The sequence below is a fragment of the Telmatherina bonti genome, assembly GCF_933228915.1.
Source record: "Telmatherina bonti genome assembly, chromosome: 1".
Taxonomy (NCBI): domain Eukaryota; kingdom Metazoa; phylum Chordata; class Actinopteri; order Atheriniformes; family Telmatherinidae; genus Telmatherina; species Telmatherina bonti.
The window spans coordinates 28,676,965-28,688,792 of NC_136619.1; the positions used below are offsets into that span (position 1 = coordinate 28,676,965).

The following is an 11,828-nucleotide window of genomic DNA, read 5'->3' on the forward strand; positions in this document are numbered from 1 at the left end:
CCCGATCTCGTAGAGTCTATGTCTCTATTTGTCTGTTTGTCAAAGTCAGTCCTGGGGAAAAAGAGCGCAACCACCAGTATTATGAAAACAGTCGACAATTTTATAAACAAAACTGTTTCAGTTCGATTAGCATTAAGAATCACTCAGTCTATAATATTATATCAAAACCACTTTCAATCAATTATAATTTGGAAAAATATACTTCTCACCAGATAAACCCACACGTGGGTTGAGATCCCTTCGTGATCGACCGAAACCGTTGACTGTGGCCCTCGTCACTCTCAAGGCCTACACGAGGTTTGAGGATGAATCTGTTTGGATCCAGGTGGCCTGCCCCTCAGTCCGGTCCCGAAAGAAGCACATGGGATCCCACTTCTGACACCAAATTGTCGTGGAATTTATCCGATGAGAAATAAATCTAAAAATCAACTGTTTTCTGTTCAGATTTATTGATCATGTACAGATGTTGCGAGCGAGAGGTCTCGAGAGCTCTGCCCTCCTCAGAGTGTTACAGCGTTCTTTAAACAACCTCTGCCTGGCAGCACTAGTCAAAACAACTCCCAGCTTGAAGATAACAACAGTCAAAGCTGAAACAGGCCTTGAACAGAACATTTGGTTTTATGCATGAATCTACTAAAGCAAGCTTACTGAACTACTCTAAACTATGCAGAATATATAACTTGTACTACATAAAAGAAGCTTAATAAATGAGTAACATCTTAAGCATTTAAAAAAAAAAAAAAAAAGGGTTAATAATACATAATATTGAAAAACTCAGAGTTAAGATACCACACTCACAAATACCTCCACTGTTTGTGCAGACAAATACTCTTTGGTGTGGTCATCAATTAACACAAGGGATGAAGATTACCTCCTGGCAGAGGTTCATTTAGGCCCACTACGTATGTCAGAAGTATTTACATTAGAAAAGCTATTCAGATTAAACTTTATTCAGATTTAGGATATCTCACCTGTGATTTACCTGCAAATTCAATAATAAAATAACAGGAAAATATCTCTATTTGTTGTTTTCTCCTTTCTTGTTTATGTACATCACTAAATTATTGCTGCAGATTTAATTATCAAAGGAAAATATTTTGTATATTTGTTTATCAACTGTTCGCGCAGTTTGACTGATTACAGACTTTGAGTTACTTCTCTGGAGAATTATGAAAATTATGCCACTTTGTATCTTCACTGTACCTTCCCAGAAGCAGAGCAAGACCTATATAAGGGGTTCATGTGCACGATGATTTTCACTGCGTAAACCTGTGAAAGTGTGAATAAAGAGTGATGCTTTTTTTGGGGGGAGCTCAATGTGCTTGTTTTTGCATCAAATCTCTTAAATTTGAAGAAATAATGAATAAACAATGTCAGTCTTCAGCTTTCATTGCTGCTGACAAAGTCAGGAGGCAGAAAAGGTGTCAGCCCGCCTTTGTATATTTTAGTAGGATGCCTTTGTAGTGCTTATAGGTTAAAATGTCAAGTTGTTGCTAGTGTAAAAATACACTATTCTTGCAAACAGTCATTTCCTTTTCAGTTATAGGAAACTGCATATTTCAGGAAATAGGTCTAACTGTCTTTTGCTAATGAAATCGCGCATCATGGCAGAGAATGAAAACAACACTGCAGCTGTGGGCATGGACTTTGCTTTCCTCAAATCCAAGCGAGGAGGTATAAAAGTGGCAGGGATGGTAAGATATTTTTGTATTGCTTCAGATTTTTAAACAGCTAAGATGTGCTTAAACTGCAATGTACTTGTTAAAAACAGGAAGAGAAACAGTTTGTGTGGCAATGAGGTGGTATTACAAGTATATGTAGTTCAGTTTAGTTTAGTGTTACACACTATAATACAGTATAACATCAACTAAAGTATTCTAAATGCTTAAAGCAAAAGCACAGTTTTAGCTCTGTCATGAAATGTGCATTGTGTTGCATGAAGGAGGAAAATGAAAACCTGATGATCAGCTTCTGCCGTAAGTTTGGCAAACAAAATTTTTGCTTATGTAGTTTGATTTTTTTTTTTTTTTTTTTTTTTTTTGCTCCTTTAGGTGACTCTGCTTGTTGCCTTTGTGTGTTTTGCCACAACATCCACACCAAAGTACATTGCAGCCACAGTGTTGGAGTTTCTGATCACTTCACTTCTACTGCTGCTATACCTCTTGAAACTCAACAAAAAGCTGACTTTTCTCTTTTGGCCTCTCATTGTGAGTCCTACTTTACAACACTGTGTTTAATCCTGTGTTTAGTAAAGCTGCTGAAAGTTTGTGAGTAGAAAATGGCAATTTTTGCTGCATTTTAAGTTCCTTTTCTGAGATTTTCCTGTTTTTGTTTCTTTCTCTTTGGTTCATCTCTTCAGGATGTTTTCAATTCAGTGTTTGCAGCAGTTTACCTTACTGTTTTGAGTCTGATGGCTTTGACTTTACACCCTGTCCCTGGCAGACTGGCTGGAGCGGTGAGAAATTTTACTTTTTTATCTATGTGCATGTATGCCCCAGTAATATGAATCACTCTTTGGCCTCTCCCTTGTACATGCAGACACACACAGACCTGCTTCCTGTTGATATTTTATTGACTGCTTTATTCAGACATTAATTTCCTGGAGACTAACCCTAAACCTAACCTATACTCCATAATGTAACAGGAACTTGATTTTATCTCCCACAGAGGGATATTTCAGCAAAATTTGAAGAGATTTTCCACCAGCAGAAGGACTGGATGTGACGACATGTATTGTAATATAATGTATTTATTCTGGGATCTGCTTTGTATTTACAGATAGTGTGTTTCGTTTCTGTTGGACTGCTGTGTGCGGACAGCTTCATGCTCTTCAAGAACATTACATTCAACAAACCAAGAAATGAAGTCCAGAATCAAGTTGATGAAAATTAATTAACCTAAAAAACCAGTCAACAAATAATCCCATTAATAAAATACCAACAGTTATGCATACATCTTATTGAAACAAACATAAAGCAAAAAAACAGAGCATTTACATAGCTAACAAGCTTCAAAGTTAATACTTGTTAGGAGCACTCATATTCTTAGACACTCTGGATTGTCTTAGACAAGCTTTTTTAAATAATTTTTATTATGTAGTTTTCAGGCAGAATTCTTCAGGTGTCTTAAAGGACATTTCCAAGCTCGTCTTTGGATGTTTGCTGACTTTCTCTGTTCTGTTCTCTGTCAAGATGATCCCACATTTCTTTAATAATATTAATGTTTTGGGCTCTGGGAGTGGTTCTCACTCCTTAACATCTGTTTAACTTATTTTCATACCAGTTATTGTGCAATTAAACCTTTAATCCCAATTTCTGTTCATGTAAAATGATTTCATGTCAGCTAGTAGTTCATAAAAGTCCATTAATGGCGAGACTTCAATGAACAATTGATGGATCGGGGTTGGGTCATTTCTGGATTTAGTTCTTTCTGAGTTTAATTCTCAGAAAAAAACTTCTGAGTTTCCTCCTCACATACTTTAAGGACACACAGCACATCGTCCTGAGTAATACCAAGGTTTTTGGTTTTTTTTAAATCAAGTAGCTCTTTTTGGAATCATTTTATTATTTTGTAAATTCTTTTCTTTAATAAACTGTGTTGTCTTTGTCATTTCTAAAAAAAAAAAGTAATTTAGCCCCTTTTATTGTATGCAACTAAGGAAATGGGGAAACTGGTTTTGGGCTAGATTGCCAAAGAGCTTTCAGAAACATCTTCATATAACAATTTTCTTTTCTTTTCTTTTTGCTATATTACTACAACCGTGCTCATCGTTGTTGCTGCATTATTCTGTGTTAAATTAATGTACAAATAAACACATTCCCCTAAAAAAAACAAAAAAAAAAAACCTTAGCTACTAGACATAACTGAAAAGGCAGCCAGGATACAATTAATGAAACACTTCGACATGCATCCAGACAGCTTGATAAACTGCTGCTCAAGAGCATTTTATAAGGTCATAACACAGTCTGGCTCCAGGAAGGCAGTTATGACGAAATAAGGGATGGCACAAAACTTAACCGAGAAAAATCGATGCAAATGTTTATTTGTCTCGTGACATCATGAGCTGGATATTTCCCCTGAGTGATTTAGCATGCAGCTGGGGGCGTCACGTTTCACATCTGGAGAAAACAGATGTTGCGCCTTTTCGGAGCTGCGTTTCCGCGCTGTCATTGTTTCCGTTTCCACCTCCGAGAAACTTCACGCCTCCACGTTGCCCACAAAGCCCATTATATCTTGTTTTGCTTTGACTTGGATCCGCTACGTTACGAGAGTTCAAGCTATCGAGAGTTTGCGGAGAGGAAATCATTCAACAATGGGGGACATCGAGGCTCCCAACTCGAACGGCCCGGGTCAGACCGTCCTGCTCTCGTTTCTTCCAAGCAAAGAGTTCGCCACCTCCAGGAAAGGAATGCTGCTTATTGGAGAAGTGGTAAGATATGACCAGAAAATGTGGAAGATGCCGTTGCTTCAGCTAAATGCGCACAAACTTCAAAGCGCGCCGTGTTTTTGGACATTTCTACTTACGTCTCGCGCACGTTGCTGTTGGGTATTTTTTAACAGACCACTTTCTGTGTAATTTCCTTTTTATACTAAAGGGGGTAGAGTTAAAGCTACTTTAGTGCCAGCATTATTAAACATCGATTTAAATGACAAATTTCTAAACAGGCGAGCAAAATGAGCGGATTGTTCAGGCTGCTGGATGAACGTACAGACATGTCGGGCTGCAAAATGCTGAAGTTTGTTGTAGTTTTTAGTGATAGTTTAGGTGGATTTAAACAAACCAGGAACTTTTAGTGTTAGTGTTGAACAGTAGGGTGGGGTGGGGGGAGGTGGAAGTGGTGAGGGTCGTCAGCATCATGTGTTCATACAAGCAGGAAGGGTCTTGTTTCAGAGTGCTGTAGGAACCCTTGTGTCATGTGACAGTCAGAGTAGTCATCTTCCTCTCAGCCATATCAGTCTTGTTGCTAGCCTGGAGCTGAAAGTGTAATCCAGAGTGCCACATCCCCCTGCAATCATACACACACACCCACACGCACAATAAAGCCTCTTGTGTAGCTTTACAGTGTGACTGGTCTTCATCCCTTAGGCTAAAGTCCTTCTGAAACCCATCCTGTGAAAGACAAATCTGTTTTAGTGTGTCCTGTCATATAGTGGATTTAGGGGGCCATTGTGACCCTGCCCAGTTCCTCCAATTAAAGTAAGCTGTCTGGCCATACCTCCTGCAAATGCTCAGTAATGTCCCCGCTCTGTGGAGAAGAACAGTCACATACACTTGTGGGAATTTTTCTCCAAAAAAAAAAACAAAACAAAAAAAAACAAACAAATTCCTGAAATAAGTTTTTGACTTTTTGAAAGTTAAGAAGATTTTGAGTTTTCAACTATTTATCTGTTGATAATAGAAAACTAATGTAAGCAGCGTCTCCTTGCTGCAGGCTATTAATTTAACTTTGTCATTTTGTGTTCATAGAGACATTATTTGAATGAATCCATATTGCCACACTGCCTCTTATTCCCATGACAGTTTGCACAGGCACACAAAGTTATAGAAAATGATGGCATAATGGATGGCTAGATCCCTGATATCTTTTAAAAATGGTTAATTTCTTTTAAATTGCATAACTTTGGGTCAGTATGACCTGTTTTTTGTCACTGTTAGAATTACCCCAGTTTCCCTACATGTGGATTAAAATGCATAATGTGCACACCTGTTGCAGAAAAGCAAAAATATCATAAACAAATATAACAAATATATGTTGTCTAATGTAAAGCAAAACCACTTCTTGTTGAAAAAGAATATCAGAAAAAAAGTTAATGAAAACAAACATTTAAGACTCAAGCATTCATTCAGACATGGACAAGTTTAAAATGAAGGTGCTGGTTTGATCTTCATGATGTTTGTGTCACATGTGTAGATCAGCACTTATTTTATACTTTACTAACTGTATAAACACTGAAACTTAGCAAAAACTCCACAACTGTACATAAAAACTGAACAAACTGAGTGAGATTAGAAAGTTGTGAAAGTTGGAATGTATACATGAGAGACTTTCTTCTATTTGCTGAGAATTTATTCTGACCAGAGTGAACTGTCACACTTTAATAATCTTGTTACAACTGAGAGCTTGCAGGCAGTACTATATCAGCCCACAGTTTCTCTGTTAGAGGTGAGGCCTAAAAGAAAACAGACCACAGCTCTGCTGTTCTTAACAGCATTTGTCAGCCTAATATCCTGCTGAGCTCACATTATTACACACAGTGACTCAGACCACCATGCATTTCTCGTCACCATTCTCAGCCAACAGCATATCTGATAACTACTGTAAAAACAGGCACAGGTTTATTACATGTTGGAAAAAAATTCTGGATTTGTTTAAAAAATCAAACATTGAGTGGTAAATGGGAATAATGTGTTGCCTCCTTCTGATGTGATACAAACTGACACAGGGAGGATTGTTGGGATTTCCAACTCACAATGTAGTTTTATAACCTCAAGGCCTAAAACATTTAATATCCGTTCATTTGTCTGAACACATGATCCAAGTTAGACAGATCTAGCTTCATCATTCAGAGTAGAAATGACTGCATCAAAAATGAATTGAGCAGAAAATAAATCATCTACAACTCTGATTCAGTGTTCCATACACTTGTATATATAAGTATAAACGGAATATTTCTGACTTTTTGAGTGACAGAAGAAAGCATTTTATGATATTATCATTGTCAGGTAAATTGTGATAGATGTTATTTTTTTCTGCTTTTATATTCTGATTTACTACATTGAAGCATCACAGTGTTTTAGTGTTCAGCGCTGTTTCCTCACAGCCAACATTTCCTGGTTTGGATTTCCATTTATGCTTCCTCCCACAGTCCAAAAAAAACATGCATTTTTGACCCATCCGTGATTCTAAATTGTCCTTAACCCTATGAAGCTAAATATATAATGTCTGATACATACAGTTTCTGGGACATTTTTCATCACTTTATGATAGAAACTTTACTCAAAACGTCATTGAACACCATATGATCTCGGGCTCCTGCACCCTGGTGGATACAAAACAGCAGAGGATTTTACTACAATTATTTTGAGCTGTCACATGATAATAAATGGGAAAAATACTAAAAAATAAATGAAGTTTTTCAGATTTTGTTAAAGGGTCAAATAAAGATTTCAACTATAAAGGGTTAAGAATGTGTGAGTGTGAAGGGTTGTCTTGTCTCTTTCTTAGCCCTGTTATGATCTGGTGATCTATCCAAGGTGTGACCTGGACCATGCCCAGTGTCAGATAAGCAGGTATTGGAATAGATGGTCTATTTATGTTTTAATATAATTCATGCAGTTAATGTTAGAATTAATATTTATCCACTTGCCCACAAGAAACTGTAGAGATTTCCTTCATTCTCTCCAGTGATCTTTGTAAGAAATGAGAATACATTCAGTTTCAGAAAAAAATTACAAACTTGTAATTTTTTCCTATGCAACTGTATAAGTTTTACAGCTTATCTTCAGTATGCTGCTCAGTAGCAACATTTGTACAAAAGAGCAGCTGCAGCTGTTTGGATTCATTCAAAGGGAGTTTTTTCCTCCTTCAGTGACACTGAGATGCATCTGGACTTGTTTTCATTCGCTCTAAAGTGATGTGTCCGCCAATTCTAATAGAAGGCTTCAAAGAAAACACAGTTACAATCTACTTGCATAACAGTTAACTGCACATTTCTTTTTTTTGCACGTCTGTTTTGATGGGTGTTTGCACAAGTATGTTTGTGTCTTTATTGCACAAAATTGTGTGAATTAGCCCGAGCAGCTGTATCTCCCCACAGGAAGTGGGCGTGTAGACTTACAGTGAAGCAGTGTAAACTTATCTTAAGAGAAGAAGATGGAAGAAAATTTTTACTTTCATTAGTTGTGTTACAAACATAAATGTGCCTCAGAATTCAAGCCGACTTCATCATAGATCACATAAATGCAAAACAGGTTTTAGTCTGAAACACTGATCTGACGTACAGTAAACCTTTTTTTTCTGCTTATCTGTCTTCTTAGGCTCTTTCCTTCATATCATTTGTATGTTTTGCGGCATCTTTAGCAGCAGCCTTTGTGACCGTTCCTCTGCTGGAGTTTCTGGCTGCACTCTTCTTGCTGTTTGCCTACTCCACCAAATTCAATGAGAGATTTAAAGGCTTCTGGTGGCCTCTTATGGTGAGAAGAGCTTTTCTATTAAATTTACTGCTGCATGTTCTTGTCTATACAACAATGAAAAGACAGCTAAGTACAATTGATTATGTCTCCAATCTCAAAGGACTTCATGAGATGTGTGACTGCCTCCATTATCTATTTCATCATCTCCATAATGGCAGTGTCCAAGTACGCGGATGGTTCCTCTAAGGCTGCTGGGGTAGTTAACTTTGAAAAGTGTCACATCATAGTCAACACAGCCATAAGTATATGTGTTGTTAAATATACGGGACACACCCGAGTCGCTGTTTTACAGCTTTACCAGTTATTTCTTTATTTTATTATTTTCTGTATTTTTTTTTTTTTACTGCATTTTCACCAAATCTCTGTTTTTCCACAGATATTTGGATTTATTGCCACTATTGTGTTCGCTTTAGATTTTTATCTCATTTTTAATGAGCTGGCCACTTTCCTAAAGCAAGGAGGAGAGTCCAACGAGGAACCATCAGGCCATCAAGGTGACTGCACAAAAACATGTTCATTCATTCATTCATGATAAAACAAACCATCATTACATGACAAAATGTATAAGTTCTGTATCTTTATTGAAAGATGAGCTATTTGTACATGACTGTGCCGACATGATCTTCGGGTTGCATTGTCTTTTAGCTTTGGAAATATAGTTTTCAGTGTTTTGGAAAAAAAAAAAAAAAAAAAGACTTTTTGTTTCCATCTTTCATCTATTATGTGATGAGCAAATCGTAAATAATGTACTCCATTTTGTTATTCTACTAATGCAAATGTATTTCTTTTCATTGTCTGATTTAGTGATAAAGAAGGTTCTGTAGGATACATTCTTGATCCACCAGTTTGGATATGCGATGTATCAAACAGATTAACACAATACAACACACAGAATTTTTGGTGTATTACAGTCACAAAACTGGAATTTACATTTAGGTTAAAAGCTTACCATTTCACACCAGGACAAGTAAGCTGCCAACTTCACGATCTAAATGTTGGTTATGTGTTTAAAGCTGCATAATGTAGATTGCATAGAAATAAGCAAATGACTGTCACTGCCAGTTTAGCTGCCTGCAAAGAAAGTGGGTCAGAACCGTGGGTCATTGAAAAGGATTTGAAAAGATCTTATTACCTATCTGTGTGAAAATATACACAACAAGCCAAAGATGTAAAAAACGAAGAGAAAATTCTGGTTCTTGCTTAAATAAGAGCAAAGAGAAGTGGATACAGATCACACTTCCTTTAAAAGAAAAATAAGTAAAGAGGAAATAAAGAGGTGATGTTCTCCCTCCAGTATGCCGGTGTAACAGTACAATATTGTTTTAAGTGATATTAAAGTTTTTGTGATTGTTAGAGCCATTTAAGTCCCCCACACAGCTCATGTCACTATCTCTTCCCAAGTTTGTTTTAAAATGAATAATTGTTAAATAGTAAAATTGCACTGGCTTGGTGAATGCACAGTTGTTACACATATGTGAAGCCAGTTATGTGGTTTATTATTAATGCCATACATGCAATTTATGATACAGGATACTTTGCTGAATTAACAATTCAGGTGTTTATACAAAAGTACTTAGCCACTGATTAAATTACCTTAATTTTTTTACACTATTGCCAGCTTTTATTATTTGAAGTTCTTCCTCATAAAGCACAAACATCTGTGCTTTACCAAACATCTTCCACTCCATATTTTAAGAATGTTAACTACATCAAAAGTTCATTCTGTAAAGTTTGTCTAAAAAGCTATTACTTCAGATTCTTTTGAAAGCTCAAACTTTGATATGTGCCATATTTTGTCCACTTGTTGTTCTTGCAGTGAAATGTGTCTCTGTCAGTTTACACTTTTTGATGCAACTGTTCCACAGAAAACACGAACAGAGAGGAAACACGTGACCTGTTTCTCCTTTCCTTTGTTTTCCAGAAGACTTTTCAGACTCAGACTCAGATTGAAACCACAGGGATTTTCACCAGCAGCTTTGTGGAAGAATAGTGACCCCTGTTAAGTTGCCATGTGGAAAAACCTGCAAGTGTTTCATCAGTCAGTAATGTTGCATTAAAACTGTGTGTGGCTTGAATCACAAGGCCACACCAGTTACATGCTTTTATCTGTAGCTGCAGAGCTTAAGTTCAAAAGGAGGAAGCAAGTTTTTACTTACGGTGATACGTTTGTTTTGTTACATAGTTCTGACATTAATCACATAACACCAGTTACAGCTGATGTTAATTTGTTTTTAAATGTAACACTTGTTTTTTTTTTTTTTTTATGATAATGCTTCTTCTTTTTTTTTTTTTCTTTTTTTTCTCATATTCATATCATGGGTCCAATCCACTTCTACTTGTAGGCTGACGGAACAAATGTGTTTTTACCAAATAATCTGATACTATTTTGAAGCTGTGAAACTATCTTGTGTCAGTTCTTACAAGCTGTTTGATAAAACTGAGGGAGAATATGTCCAACTCTGAAATGATGACTAACATAGATTTTTGGGATTTATTGTGACTATTGGGCAATTAAAACACTAAATTAATGGCCTGAATAAAAAACCAATGTACTGATCATTAAATTGTACTAAAATATGTGCAAATGAAAAAGACAAAGATCTTCATTTGTACAGTTTCAATATTTCAATGTATTGAAGAGGAGATTGGTTGGCTGGTTACAACCTCTGTCCAGAATTTTTTTTTTTAATAATTGAGAATAATGTGTGCTTACTGACTGTTGAATTCAGCCTTTCAAGTCTGATGACATGTATCCTCGTGTGTGACTTTGCTAAAAATTATGTTCAGGTTCTGCTTCAACAATGATGCCTATTTAGTCAACAATCCTGTGAGGACAATCTAAATTACGCCATGTGAACAAAAAAATGTGTTTTTCGTGAACACTTCCCTTCCCTGTGATCCTGTAGGAGTTCGTCCACTGCCACTTCTGTTGCACTAGAGCGCCTCAGTGTTTATGCGATACACACTGCACTACATGACTGTCACAGCAGCACTGAATATTGGAATTAGTTGGTTTTAATTGGAATGTTGAATTTCAGCCATTCTCAGTAACTAGTGCATTTATAGGTAGAATATTTGAGGGCTTAGATGTGCTGTTACATGCATTTTTATTTTTTTGTATTAAAAAAAAAAAAGAAAAAAAGAAAAAAAAATAGATTTAGCAGGGAAAAGCAGATCTGCATCAGGTAACAACTTTCTCTTTATACTGACGGATCTGCAGTGCAAAAGAATCACACATAAAAATATGAACTTTTCATAAGCTAAAAAACAAACAAAAAACATATTTCTGGAGACTTTTAGGTGATTTGTTTACCCTAAGAGGCGCCATCTAATACACAAGACTGTTGCATGTGAAATCCTTTTTTTTTCCCTGTTCTTGGCCTTTTGTGCAAAAATGTTTCAATAAAAAGTTACTTTCAATAGTGTCACTTTATTTTATACCATCACTCAAAAGTCATAGGAAGATGCTTTGAATATCTCCAATACAAAAATACAACCAAGCATGGCTCCACGCTTTACACACAGGTGGAATTGTTACTAAAAGCACAATGAATCCAAATCAGTTTGCAGTGCATGACCTGGAAACAAGCACAACCTTTCTTTATTGTTTGTTTTATCTCATAAATACAAATTC

At 36.4% G+C, this 11,828-nt stretch overlaps 1 protein-coding gene across 2 annotated transcripts; it reads left to right on the forward strand.

Moving 5' to 3' along the window:
* The first annotated feature begins 4,284 nt into the window (after positions 1-4,284).
* On the forward strand, positions 4,285-11,527 carry cmtm3 (CKLF-like MARVEL transmembrane domain containing 3). Of its 2 annotated transcripts, none has more exons than XM_079265123.1 (5): positions 4,285-4,429; positions 8,039-8,194; positions 8,295-8,390; positions 8,571-8,688; positions 10,116-11,527. In XM_079265123.1, exons 1-5 carry the CDS (start codon positions 4,313-4,315, stop codon positions 10,142-10,144), a joined length of 516 nt encoding a protein of 171 aa, XP_079121249.1. In that variant the 5' UTR covers positions 4,285-4,312; the 3' UTR covers positions 10,145-11,527. The 2 variants fall into 2 exon arrangements, with proteins under 2 accessions (XP_079121249.1, XP_079121250.1); XM_079265124.1 differs by having other exon boundaries at positions 10,119-11,527.
* Positions 11,528-11,828: the final 301 nt, after the last annotated feature.

Coding starts and splice junctions, on each gene's coding strand:
- cmtm3 (XM_079265123.1), top strand. CDS start 4,313: ATGGGGGACATCGAGGCTCCCAACTCGAACGGCCCGGGTCAGACCGTC. Junction 8,195..8,294: donor GCTTCTGGTGGCCTCTTATG/GTGAGAAGAGCT, acceptor CCAATCTCAAAG/GACTTCATGAGATGTGTGAC. Junction 8,689..10,115: donor GGAACCATCAGGCCATCAAG/GTGACTGCACAA, acceptor TTTGTTTTCCAG/AAGACTTTTCAGACTCAGAC.